This window comes from Oncorhynchus gorbuscha, linkage group LG03 (assembly GCF_021184085.1).
Source record: "Oncorhynchus gorbuscha isolate QuinsamMale2020 ecotype Even-year linkage group LG03, OgorEven_v1.0, whole genome shotgun sequence".
In the NCBI taxonomy this organism is placed as follows: domain Eukaryota; kingdom Metazoa; phylum Chordata; class Actinopteri; order Salmoniformes; family Salmonidae; genus Oncorhynchus; species Oncorhynchus gorbuscha.
In genome coordinates, this window is record NC_060175.1 from 68,315,254 (window position 1) to 68,328,731 (window position 13,478).

At 45.1% G+C, this 13,478-nt stretch overlaps 1 protein-coding gene across 1 annotated transcript in view; it reads right to left on the reverse strand.

The window, feature by feature from the left end:
- xpc (xeroderma pigmentosum, complementation group C) overlaps positions 1-9,449 on the reverse strand; it is an 18,838-nt gene extending 9,389 nt beyond the window's left edge. Inside the window, exons 1-5 of the mRNA XM_046343406.1 lie at positions 9,128-9,449; positions 929-1,192; positions 680-779; positions 432-516; positions 1-131 (exon numbers count right to left, since the gene is read on the reverse strand). The exon at positions 1-131 is cut by the window's left edge and continues 27 nt beyond it. Of these exons, the coding sequence (XP_046199362.1) occupies positions 1-131; positions 432-516; positions 680-779; positions 929-1,192; positions 9,128-9,311 (764 nt within the window). The 5' untranslated portion in view covers positions 9,312-9,449. The remainder of the gene's footprint in view (positions 132-431; positions 517-679; positions 780-928; positions 1,193-9,127) is intronic.
- Positions 9,450-13,478: the final 4,029 nt, after the last annotated feature.

Genomic DNA, 13,478 nt, shown 5'->3' on the forward strand with positions numbered 1-13,478 from the left:
GTGTCAATGCGTTCCTTGGCCACCATGGTAAAGTGGGTGGGCAGCAGAGACAGGCTGATGGCCAGCAGGTCCGGTGTGCTACACAACCGGTTCCGGAACATCCCATTGGCTAGAAGACACATGAGGTGGACCTACGGGAGAGATGTTAATACATCGGTATCGGTAGAAGGGTTCGAATGAGAAGGGAACACGTTAGGGAGAAAGAAAATGGACCACAGCCATTCTGTGATTCCCCCATCAGCAGTATCATGACAGTCTGCCAGCTAAGCCATGTGGAGGCCCTTACGGAGCACGTGTGTGTGTGTGTGTGTGTGTGTGTGTGTGTGTGTGTGTGTGTGTGTGTGTGTGTGTGTGTGTGTGTGTGTGTGTGTGTGTGTGTGTGTGTGTGTGTGTGTGTGTGTGTGTGTGTGTGTGTGTGTGTGTGTGCTCACCTTGTGTGTGTCCTCCACCACATCTTTGTTGAAGCGGTTCATCATGCGTCGCAAATAGGTCTCAAACTCCGCCTTCCTCTTCTCCCTGGAGCCAGGTTTTCACGGTAAATTGACGGATGGTTCATATTTCCATCTTGGACTAAAATGAGCTAATTCTCCTACAGTCTGACTGGGTCAAAAGCACTTGCTTTTCCAAAGGAGCACACACAAAGACACAGACCACATGCCATCTTGCCGCCATCTCTCACCTTTTCTGCCTCTTGTGGATGATGTCTGGGGTCTCAATCTCTATCTCCACGGGCTGTGAGGGCAGGGCTGGCTCTACTGGACCTAAGGGCTCAGACAGCTCTGGGGACAGACAGCAATATCACATAGTGACACACACACAGAGCAAGGACCAGAGCCATTATAGGTCTACAAAACAGAGAACATTAATCTACAGAGATATGGCCTACAAACATTGTACAAATCAAAACTAGCGTTCATTTCTTGATCACCTTCCACTTCCTCCCAGTCTTCATCCTCCTCGCTGTCCTCTTCTTCTTCTTCTTTCACAGGCTTTACAGTGTCTTTTCTGGCTCTGATAAAAGGAGGGATGAGATCAGTCTCAGGACTCATATCAGCAGGCTCCTCCTTCACTGGAGTCTCGTTCTGGAAGTATTTGCTGGTGTTTGTTTCGGCTGTGTCCCCTACTTTAGGTTTAGAGAGACGGGATTTGTGCTTGGCTTTTCTCTGAACCTTCTCCGTTTCCTCTCCATTCTCTGATAGGGTAGAAAGAAAGATAAGATAAGATGATGAAAGTGAGAGAAAAACTTTGAATATTCATTACATTACATTACATTTAAGTCATTTAGCAGACGCTCTTATCCAGAGCGACTTACAAATTGGTGCATTCACCTTATGACATCCAGTGGAACAGCCACTTTACAATAGTGCATCTACATATTTTAAGGGGGGTGAGAAGGATTACTTTATCCTATCCTAGGTATTCCTTAAAGAGGTGGGGTTTCAGGTGTCTCCGGAAGGTGGTGATTGATTCCGCTGTCCTGGCGTCGTGAGGGAGTTTGTTCCACCATTGGGGAGCCAGAGCAGCGAACAGTTTTGACTGGGCTGAGCGGGAACTGTACTTCCTCAGTGGTAGGGAGGCGAGCAGGCCAGAGGTGGATGAACGCAGTGCCCTTATTTGGGTGTAGGGCCTGATCAGAGCCTGGAGGTACTGAGGTGCCGTTCCCCACACAGCTCCGTAGGCAAGCACCATGGTCTTCCAGCGGATGCGAGCTTCAACTGGAAGCCAGTGGAGAGAGTGGAGGAGCGGGGTGACGTGAGAGAACTTGGGAAGGTTGAACACCAGACGGGCTGCGGCGTTCTGGATGAGTTGTAGGGGTTTAATGGCACAGGCAGGGAGCCCAGCCAACAGCGAGTTGCAGTAATCCAGACGGGAGATGACAAGTGCCTGGATTAGGACCTGTGCCGCTTCCTGTGTGAGGCAAGGTCGTACTCTGCGGATGTTGTAGAGCATGAACCTACAGGAACGGGCCACCGCCTTGATGTTAGTTGAGAACGACAGGGTGTTGTCCAGGATCACGCCAAGGTTCTTAGCGCTCTGGGAGGAGGACACAATGGAGTTGTCAACCGTGATGGCGAGATCATGGAACGGGCAGTCCTTCCCCGGGAGGAAGAGCAGCTCCGTCTTGCCGAAGTTCAGCTTGAGGTGGTGATCCGTCATCCACACTGATATGTCTGCCAGACATGCAGAGATGCGATTCGCCACCTGGTCATCAGAAGGGGGAAAGAGAAGATTAATTGTGTGTCGTCTGCATAGCAATGATAGGAGAGACCATGTGAGGTTATGACAGAGCCAAGTGACTTGGTGTATAGCGAGAATAGGAGAGGGCCTAGAACAGAGCCCTGGGGACACCAGTGGTGAGAGCGCATGGTGAGGAGACAGATTCTCGCCACGCCACCTGGTAGGAGCGACCTGTCAGGTAGGACGCAATCCAAGCGTGGGCCACGCGGAGATGCCCAACTCGGAGAGGGTGGAGAGGAGGATCTGATGGTTCACAGTATCGAAGGCAGCCGATAGGTCTAGAAGGATGAGAGCAGAGGAGAGAGAGTTAGCTTTAGCGGTGCGGAGCGCCTCCGTGATACAGAGAAGAGCAGTCTCAGTTGAATGACTAGTCTTGAAACCTGACTGATTTGGATCAAGAAGGTCATTCTGAGAGAGATAGCGGGAGAGCTGACCAAGGACGGCACGTTCAAGAGTTTGAGAGAAAAGAAAGAAGGGATACTGGTCTGTAGTTGTTGACATCGGAGGGATCGAGTGTAGGTTTTTTCAGAAGGGGTGCAACTCTCGCTCTCTTGAAGACGGAAGGGACGTAGCCAGCGGTCAGGGATAAGTTGATGAGCGAGGTGAGGTAAGGGAGAAGGTCTCCGGAAATGGTCTGGAGAAGAGAGGAGGGGATAGGGTCAAGCGGGCAGGTCAAGGCGGCCGGCCGTCACAAGACGCGAGATTTCATCTGGAGAGAGGGGAGAAAGAGGTCAGAGCACAGGGTAGGGCACTGTGAGCAGAACCAGCGGTGTCGTTTGACTTAGCAAACGAGGATCGGATGTCGTCGACCTTCTTTTCAAAATGGTTAGTCATCTGCAGAGAGGGAGGGGGGGGGGAGGGGGAGGAGGATTCAGGAGGGAGGAGAAGGTGGCAAAGAGCTTCCTAGGGTTAGAGGCAGATGCTTGGAATTTAGAGTGGTAGAAAGTGGCTTTAGCAGCAGAGACAGAGGAGGAAAATGTAGAGAGGAGGGAGTGAAAGGATGCCACCACCCCGGGAGGCGAGTTTTCCTCCATTTCCGCTCGGCTGCCCGGAGCCCTGTTCTGTGAGCTCGCAATGAGTCGTCAAGCCACGGAGCGGGAGGGGAGGACCGAGCCGGCCTGGAAGATAGGGGACATAGAGAGTCAAAGGATGCAGAAAGGGAGGAGAGGAGGGTTGAGGAGGCAGAATCAGGAGATAGGTTGGAGAAGGTTTGAGCAGAGGGAAGAGATGATAGGATGGAAGAGGAGAGAGTAGCGGGGAGAGTTCAGCGCTACAAGGTTGGGACGGAAGCGATACCATCCGAGTAGGGGCAGTGTGGGAAGTGTTGGATGAGAGCGAGAGGGAAAAGGATACAAGGTAGTGGTCGGAGACTTGGAGGAGTTGCAATGAGGTTAGTGGAAAAACAGCATCTAGTAAAGATGAGGTCGAGCGTATTGCCTGCCTTGTGAGTAGGGGGGAAGGTGAGAGGGTGAGGTCAAAAGAGGAGAGGAGTGGAAAGAAGGAGGCAGAGAGGAATGAGTCAAAGGTAGACGTGGGGAGGTTAAAGTCGCCCAGAACTGTGAGAGGTGAGCCATCCTCAGGAAAGGAGCTTATCAAGGCATCAAGCTCATTGATGAACTCTCCGAGGGGACCTGGAGGGCGATAAATGATAAGGATGTTAAGCTTGAAAGGGCTGGTAACTGTGACAGCATGAAATTCAAAGGAGGCGATAGACAGATGGGTAAGGGGAGAAAGAGAGAATGACCACTTGGGAGAGATAAGGATCCCGATGCCACCACCCCGCTGACCAGAAGCTCTCGGGGTGTGCGAGAACACGTGGGCGGACGAAGAGAGAGCAGTAGGAGTAGCAGTGTTATCTGTGGTGATCCATGTTTCTGTCAGTGCCAAGAAGTCGAGGGACTGGAGGGAGGCATAGGCTGAGATGAACTCTGCCTTGTTGGCTGCAGATCGGCAGTTCCAGAGGCTACCGGAGACCTGGAACTCCACGTGGGTCGTGTGCGCTGGGATCACCAGATTGTGGTGGTGCGGCCACGCGGTGTGGAGCGTTTGTATGGTCTGTGCAGAGAGGAGAGAACAGGGATAGACAGACACATAGTTGACAGGCTCAGAAGAGGCTACGCTAATGCAAGGAGATTGAATGACAAGTGGACTACACGTCTCAAATGTTCAGAAAGTTAAGCTTACGTAGCAAGAATCTTATTGACTAAAATGATTAAAATGATACAGTACTGCTGAAGTAGGCTAGCTGGCAGTGGCTGCGTTGTTGACTTTGTAGGCTAGCTGGCAGTGGCTGCGTTGTTGACACTACACTAATCAAGTTGTTCCGTTGAGTGTAATAGTTTCTACAGTGCTGCTATTCGGGGCTAGCTGGCTAGCTAGCAGTGTTGATTACGTTACGTTGCGTTAAAAGAACGACAACAATTATCTTTGATACACAGACGGCTATGTAGCTAGCCATGTAGCTAGCTACGATCAAACAAATCAAACCGTTGTGCTGTAATGAAATGAAATGAAAAATGTGATACTACCTGTGGAGCTCAAGCGGAATGCGACCGGGTTGTTGAGTGCGGAAGTTCTATTCAGTAGACGTTGGCTAGCTGTTGGCTAGCTAGCAGTGTCTCCTACGTTAAGGACGACAAATAGCTGGCTAGCTAACCTCAGTAAATTAAGATAATCACTTAAGACTACACGATATAAACTACACAATTATCTTGGATACAAAGACAGCAAAGACAACTATGTAGCTAGCTAACACTCCTCACTAATCAAGTCGTTCAGTTGAGTGTAATAGTTTCTACAGTGCTGCTATTTAGACGGTGGACTATGCTAGCTGGCTAGCTGCTGGGCAGATAGCAGTGTAGACTACGTTAGGACTCGAAATACAAGTTGCAATAGAAGTGCTGACTGTTTCACTATGTTGTCCTCTTTCTTTTCCTTTTTCTTCTGTGTTTGTCCTTATTTTGTCTTCCTTTCTTCTGTTAACTAGATATTTTTTGTTGTTATTCTTTGTAAGCTAGCTAGCTTCTTCCAGGAGAGTCCCTAGCAACTGCTTAGCAACAAGTAAACAATTCTGCTAGCAATTCAGTTAGCTAAGATAACTGTACAATTTTATGAAAAATAGTTAATTTTTCAAAAGCCTGTCTTTTTGGTTTGTTCCACTGATATTCCACTGATGAGTGATTCCTCACGAAACCCAGACAAAAAAAGACCATGATTTGGGGGATTTTCACAAAATGTAATCCATAAAATAGTGCTTTGGAGGAAGGACTGTTGTCATATATTTGACATTTGTATCTAAAGGCATAATTGAGCATATTTATGATATTTTGTATTTAAGACTCCATAGTGTTTCATCTTTAGGTGCTACGTAGCAAACGTTGGTGTCATATGAAGCTTTACAGCTTGCTCTATAAAAAACGCAACATTTTTCATTCATTTATGAATACAGAACAAATATAAACATGCATATTGGAATTTTTTTAAATCTAATTTGGCAAATTTGTCTATATATTGTTGAACATTATATAATCCACTATCAAAGTTGGGTGGGATCTCTGCAGTGGTGTAAATGATTTAAGTGAAAATACTTTAAAGTACTACTTAAGTGTTTTTCTTGGTATCTGTACTTTACTATTTACATTTGACAACTTTTACTCCACTAAATTTCTAAAGAAAATGATGTACTTTTTACTCCATACATTTTTCCTGACACCCAAATGTACTTGTTACATTTTGAAATGCTTAGAAGGACAGGAAAATGGTCCAATTAACTCAATTATCAAGAGAACATACCCTGGTCATCCCTACTGCCCCTGACCTGGCAGACTCACTAAACACAAATGCTTAGTTTGTAAATTATGTCTTAAAAAAAAAAAAATAGCACCTTTGGGTTTGCTTAATAAGGAATTTGAAATTATTTATACTTGGACTTGTTATACTTAAGTATATTTAAAACCCAAATACCTTTAGACTTTTACTCAAGTAGTATTTGAAAGGGTTACTTCACTTTTACTTGAGTCATTGTCTATTAAAAAGTTATAGTTTCACTCAAGTATGACACTTGTGTACTTTTTCCACCACTTGAGCTCTGCTACTTTTAGAGTTATGATCCAATTTGTAAGCATTACCAGACTGAACGTGAAAATGGATTCAAAATGGTTGCCTTTCTGCTGGTGATTTGCAGGATGTTCAATGATACAAGTAAAAGGAGGGCTGTGATTGGTTACATTTCCCACTATGCCAATCATATAAAAACAGCCATGACTTTAAAACTAGCAGAGATCCCACTCTAGAACTTTGATATGCCCGTAGAGTACATTACGTCCAACAATATATAGAAACATTTGCCAAATCAGTTATTTTTATATTCATGTTTACAAATAAACTCAGCAAAAAAAGAAATATCCTCTCACTGTCAATTGCATTTATTTTCAGCAAACTGAACATGTGTAAATATTTGTATGAACATAAGATTCAACAACTGATACAAACTGAACAAGTTCCACAGACATGTGACTAACAGAAATGGAATAATGTGTCCCTGAACAAAGGGGTGGGGGGGGGTCAAAATCAAAATTAACAGTCAGTATCTGGTGTGGCCACCAGCTGCATTAAGTACTGCAGTGCATCTCCTCCTCATGGACTGCACCAGATTTGCCCGTTCTTCCTGTGAGATGTTACACCACTCTTCCACCAAGGCACTTGCAAGTTCCTGGACATTTCTGGGGGAATGGCCCTAGCCCTCACCCTCTGATCCAACAGGTCCCAGACGTACTCAATGGGATTGAGATCCTGGCTCTTCGCTGGCCATGGCAGAACACTGACATTCCTGTCTTGTAAGAAATCACACACAGAACGAGCAGTATGGCTGGTGGCATTGTCATGCTGGAGGGTCATGTCAGGATGAGCCTGCAGGAAGCGTACCACATAAGGGAGGAGGAGGTCTTCCCTGTAATGCACAGCGTTGAGATTGCCTGCAATGACAACAAACTCAGTCCGATAATGCTGTGACACACCGCTCCAGACCATGACGGACCCTCCACCTCCAAATTGATCCCACTCCAGAGTACAGGCCTCGGTGTAATGCTCATTCCTTCGATGATAAATGCGAATCCGACCATCACCCGAGGTGAGACAAAACTGCGACTAGTCAGTGGAGAGCACTTTTTGCCAGTCCTGTCTGGTCCAGCGACGGTGGGTTTGTGCCCATAGGTGATGTTGTTGCCAGCGATGTCTGGTGAGGACCTGCCTGACAACAGGCCTACAAGCCCTCAGCCAAGCCCCTCTCAGCCTATTGCGGACAGTCTGAACACTGATGGAGGGATTGTGCGTTCCTGGTGTAACTCGGGCAGTTGTTGTTTCCATCCTGTACCTGTCCCGTAGGTGTGATGTTCAGATGTACCGATTCTGTGCAGGTGTTGTTACACGTGGTCTGCCACTGCGAGGACGATTAGCTGTCCGTTCTGTCTCCCTGTAGCGCCGTCTTAGGCATCTCACAGTACGGACATTGCAATTTATTGCCCTGGCCACAGCATGCCTAAGGCATGTTCACACAGATGAGCAGAGACCCTGGGACTCTTTCTTTTGGTATTTTTCCAGAGTCAGTAGAAAGGCCTCTTTAGTGTCCTAAGTTTTCATATCTGTGACCTTAATTGCCTACCGTCTGTAAGCTGTTAGTGTCTTAAATCGAATACTCACAACACTCCTCTCAGGATCCCTCCCCCTTGACCCATCTTCCTCTACTTTCTTCACTGCATCAGCATATGACAACTTCTGCACTAGTCTAACCCTGGAAACCTCAACCTGCCTCTCTCGCACAGGACATTTCTGATCCCCAGCCCAATGGGCACCCCTACAATTAACACTACTTTCCCCAATGCTACACCTTCCTTTGTCTCGTGCTCTTCTGCACACTTTAACGACCGTTTCACAGGTGCATGTTCATTAATAGTTTATGGTTCATCGAACAAGCATGGGAAACAGTGTTTAAACCCTTTTACAATGATGATCTGTGAAGTTATTTGGATTTTTACGAATTATCTTTGAAAGACAGGGTCCTGAAAAAGGGACGTTTCTTTTTGCTGATATAGATTTTAAAAAATTAATATAAAAATAATAGTCGTATTACAGAGCAAGCTGTAAATCTTCATATGACATCTGTAGATGCTTTGTAGCTTCTACAGATGAAACATTATGTAGTATTAAAGAAATAACCAATGCAGAGTTTAATTCGGCAGAAAATCAAAACACACAATCAACTCAGATCAGTTGTAAACACGTTTTTATATGCAGACAAGACAGTTGATCCACAATGGTAACCATGCAAGACGATGCACCTGCACACAATCTGTAATAAACATGAATCTGACAGATGCTGGCCCATTGAAACGCATCAGTGATAAAGTTGAAGCAGAAGTTATGATATGAGATGCAACATCGTAACGCAGAATGGTTGTTATTCAATTATGAATAATTGTTCGCTCTTTACCATAACCCTCGTTACATCTACAGTTCGCCATAGTCTCACGCTATTCATCTGGGACTCTCATGCTATTTAGATGTGTAAACAGACCTCACACGATCATTCTATAGTACATTCTTCGAATAAGAAAGCGTTCTAAAACAGTGACGTGTGTGTCTTAACTTCGTATAGTCGGTATTGTTGTACCCCCTATTATATATAACGTATACAAAACATATTATAATAATTAAAAATAATAATAATAATAATAATTTCAACAAAAACAAATCCTGTATATAAACGTTGATAATGAAATGTTGTCACAATGTAGCCTAAATGAGCTAAATGACAAGGTAGAACTTCTTCACCGGGCGTTTCCTATAAGTATTTGCTCATTGCTGAGTGTTGTAACTAGTTGGCTAGATTTACCTTTTTTGGCTCTTGGTCCTCCAGCTTTGCCTTTTGCAACCTTCTTCGGCTTCTTTGTGTCGGTCTTCACTGCTGTGTCTGCAGACTCTTTACGCTTGGCCATGGTCGCTTCGTTCCAAATGTAATCGTGTACTTTTGTTTTAATAGTGTTGCAGACAGAATCGTGAATGACTGAGTTTACCATGCACACGTGGTGTTGTGTAATTTCGCGGAGAAACCGTGGTTATTCAACACAACTTTACCGAGCCTTTCATAATGCATCCTGTGGTGATAGATTGTTATGAAGTGGTGTCCGAAAACGTCACATCCGCATCCACTTCCGCGCTGTACCCAACCATCAATTCTCCCCAATCGTTGGCGAGCAACAGTGATGGCCTGAAGGCTACAAAAGTTCCAGATGTGTGTAGGTAGACCTATTATTTTCCCGTTCACTTAGGGGGAAATTCAGTCCTGGGTAAGGCGGTTTATTCCCTGGAACTTTTTTCCTTTTTTTATGCACCTTTCTGCTTATTCTGACCTTTAATTTGGGCTCCTGAGTGGGGCAACGGTCAAAGTTTACTGCAGCTTAGTGCAAGAGGAGTCACTACAGCCCCTGGTTCGAATTCAGGCTGTAGCACATCCGGCCGTGATTGGGAGTCCCATAGGGCGGTGCACAATTGGCCCAGCGTCGACAATTGGGCCAGGGTAGGCCGTCATTATAAATAAGAATTTGTTCAATGTAACAGTATAGCTTCAGCTTGAACCCTCTGCACAAATCAACCACAGTCACTCACGCAGCAGTGTTACACAGAAGCTGCAGAGCAACCTACTTCGAGGTCTCAGAGCGAGTGAAGTCACTGACTGAAACACTATTAGCGCGCACCACAGCTAACTAGCTAGCCATTTCACATCGGCCACACCAGCAAGGTATAGGTTTGGGATGGTGATCAAAGAAATGTAGTTGTGGCTACAGATATAATATATTCTTACCTTGCCCTAATTCCTTAATATTTCCACCACCTTTAAACTGAGGAAACCATGAATAAGGTCGAGCAGGTTCCAAGTGGCAGCCAGGTCTCATAGACTAGACGTAACATAGTAAATGTAAATCCAGGACACTCAAATTAGTATATATTACATTTGGTATGGTTACAAAAGGTCCGTGTAGCTCAATTGGTCAAGCATGGTGCTTGCAATGCCAGGGTTGTGGGTTCAATTCACCTGGGGAATCAGTATTATAATGGATGCACTCACTACTGTAAGTTGCTCTGGATAAGAGTGTCTGCTGAATGACTAAAGTGTTGTGAACTTCAAGATATGAATTATGAACATTTTACAAATTAAAGCGGGAGCCTTTTATCATTTTGCGCACCTGCCCTCTGAAAGGTTTGTGCACAGGCCTGCTCTTTCCCACAGTGAAGTATGAAATGCTGTGCCTGTATGGCCTTATAACTTATAGGGATTGAATTTGGAGATGCAAGCCAAATTGGATAACTGGCAATTAGGGTATATTTATTATATCATACTATTGAATACTATTCTCCATATTAAATCAAATCAAATTTATTTATATAGCCCTTTCGTACATCAGCTGATATCTCAAAGTGCTGTACAGAAACCCAGCCTAAAACCTCAAACAGCAAGCAATGCAGGTGTAGAAGCACGGTGGCTAGGAAAAACTCCCTAGAAAGGCCAAAACCTAGGAAGAAACCTAGAGAGGAACCAGACTATGTGGGGTGGCCAGTCCTCTTCTGGCTGTGCCGGGTGGAGATTATAACAGAACATGGCCAAGATGTTAAAATGTTCATAAATGACCAGCATGGTCCAATAATAATATGGCAGAACAGTTGAAACTGGAGCAGCAGCACAGCCAGGTGGACTGGGGACAGCAAGGAGTCGTCCTTCTGTAGCTCAGTTGGTAGAGCATGGCGCTTGTAACGCCAGGGTAGTGGGTTCGATCCCCGGGACCACCCATACGTAGAATGTATGCACACATGACTGTAAGTCGCTTTGGATAAAAGCGTCTGCTAAATGGCATATATTATTATTATATATTATCATGTCAGGTAGCCCTGAGGCATGGTCCTAGGGCTCAGGTCCTCCGAGAGAGAGAAAGAAAGAGAGAAAGAGAGAATTTGAGAGAGCACACTTAAATTTACACAGGACACCGAATAGGACAGGAGATGTACTCCAGATATAACAAACTGACCCTAGCCCCCCGACACATAAACTACTGCAGCATAAATACTGGAGGCTGAGACAGGAGGGGTCAGGAGACACTGTGGCCCCATCCGAGGACACCCCCCGGACAGGGCCAAACAGGAACAATATAACCCCACCCACTTTGCCAAAGCACAGCCCCCACACCACTAGAGGGATATCTTCAACCACCAACTTACCATCCTGAGACAAGGCCGAGTATAGCCCACAAAGATCTCCACCACGGCACAACCCAAAGGGGGGCGCCAACCCAGACAGGAAGATCACATCAGTGACTCAACCCACTCAAGTGACGCACCCCTCCCAGTCACGGTATGAAAGAGCCCCAGTAAGTCAGTGACTCAGCCCCTGTAATAGGGTTAGATGCAGAGAATCCCAGTGGAAAGAGGGGAACCGGCCAGGCAGAGACAGCAAGGGCGGTTCGTTGCTCCAGAGCCTTTCCGTTCATCTTCCCACTCCTGGGCCAGACTACACTCAATCATTTGACCCACTGAAGAGATGAGTCTTCAGTAAAGACTTAAAGGTTGAGACCGAGTTTGCATCTCTGACATGGGTAGGCAGACCATTCCATAAAAATGGAGCTCTATGGGAGAAAGCCCTGCCTCCAGATGTTTGCTTAGAAATTCTAGCGACAATTAGGAGTCCTGCGTCTTGTGACCGTAGTGTACGTGTAGGTATGAACGGCAGGACCAAATCAGAGAGATAGGTAGGAGCAAGCCCATGTAATGCTTTGTAGGTTATCAGCAAAACCTTGAAATCAGCCCTTGCCTTGACAGAAAGCCAGTTTAGGGAAGCTAGCACTGGAGTAATATGATCACAGTTTTTGGTTCTAGTCAGGATTCTAGCAGCCGTATTTAGCACTAACTGAAGTTTATTTAGTGCTTTATCCAGATAGCCGGAAAGTAGAGCATTGCAGTAGTCTAACCTAGAAGTGACAAAAGCATGGATTAATCTTTCTGCATAATTTTTGGACAGAAAGTTTTTGATTTTTGCAATGTTACGTAGATGGAAAAAAGCTGTCCTTGAAATGGTCTTGATATGTTCTTCAAAAGAGAGATCAGGGTCCAGAGTAACGCCGAGGTCCTTCACAGTTTTATTTGAGACGACTGTACAACCATTAAGATAAATTGTCAGATTTAACAGAAGATCTCTTTGTTTCTTGGAACCTAGAACAAGCATCTCTGTTTTGTCCGAGTTTAAAAGTAGAAAGTTTGCAGCCATCCACTTCCTTATGTCTGAAACACATGCTCCTAGCGAGGGCAATTTTGGGGCTTCACCATGTTTCATTGAAATGTACAGCTGTGTGATCTACATAGCAGTGAAAGTTAACATTATGTTTTCGAATGACATCCCCAAGAGGTAAAATATATAGTGAAAACAATAGTGGTCCTAAATCGGAACCTTGAGGAACACCGAAATTTACAGTTGAGGACAAACCATTCACAGAGACAAACTGATATCTTTCTCACAGATAAGATCTAAACCAGGCCAGAACTTGTCCTTGTAGACCAATTTGGGTTTCCAATCTCTCCAAAAGAATGTGGTGATCTATAGTATCAAAAGCAGCACTAAGGTCTAGGAGCACGAGGACAGATGCAGAGCCTCGGTCTGATGCCATTAAAAGGTCATTTACCACCTTCACAAGTGCAGTCTCAGTGTTATGATGGGGTCTAAAACCAGACTGAAGCATTTCATATACATTGTTTGTCTTCAGGAAGGCAGTGAGTTGCTGCTCAACGCAAAATATGTATTGTAGGCTTCACTACTACTTCCAATGTTACCATTGATGAACTGGACGTGTCAACTTTCAGAATCATTTAACCACTTTTTTTTAGTTTGTGCTTAAAGGCCAAATTTTTCCTTGAAAAAGGATTCAAGAATATTCCCTTAACATAAATGTGTAAAATCCGTGTTTTTAAATCTACCCCGTAACACATGGGTACTGAAACAGAGACAAATATGCATACTGTATTTTTATGGCTGTCTTTCTAGATTCTGAACGTGTTCTCCATAGTCTACGATCAAGTCTTGCGCCGATCAAACTCAAATGAAAGGTACACCGTATTTAAAGGGTTGGCTTTAGATAAATGAACATTAAAACTAATTGAACAAAAAGGCCCCGATCAAATTGGTAGGTCACCCAGGGAGTGTG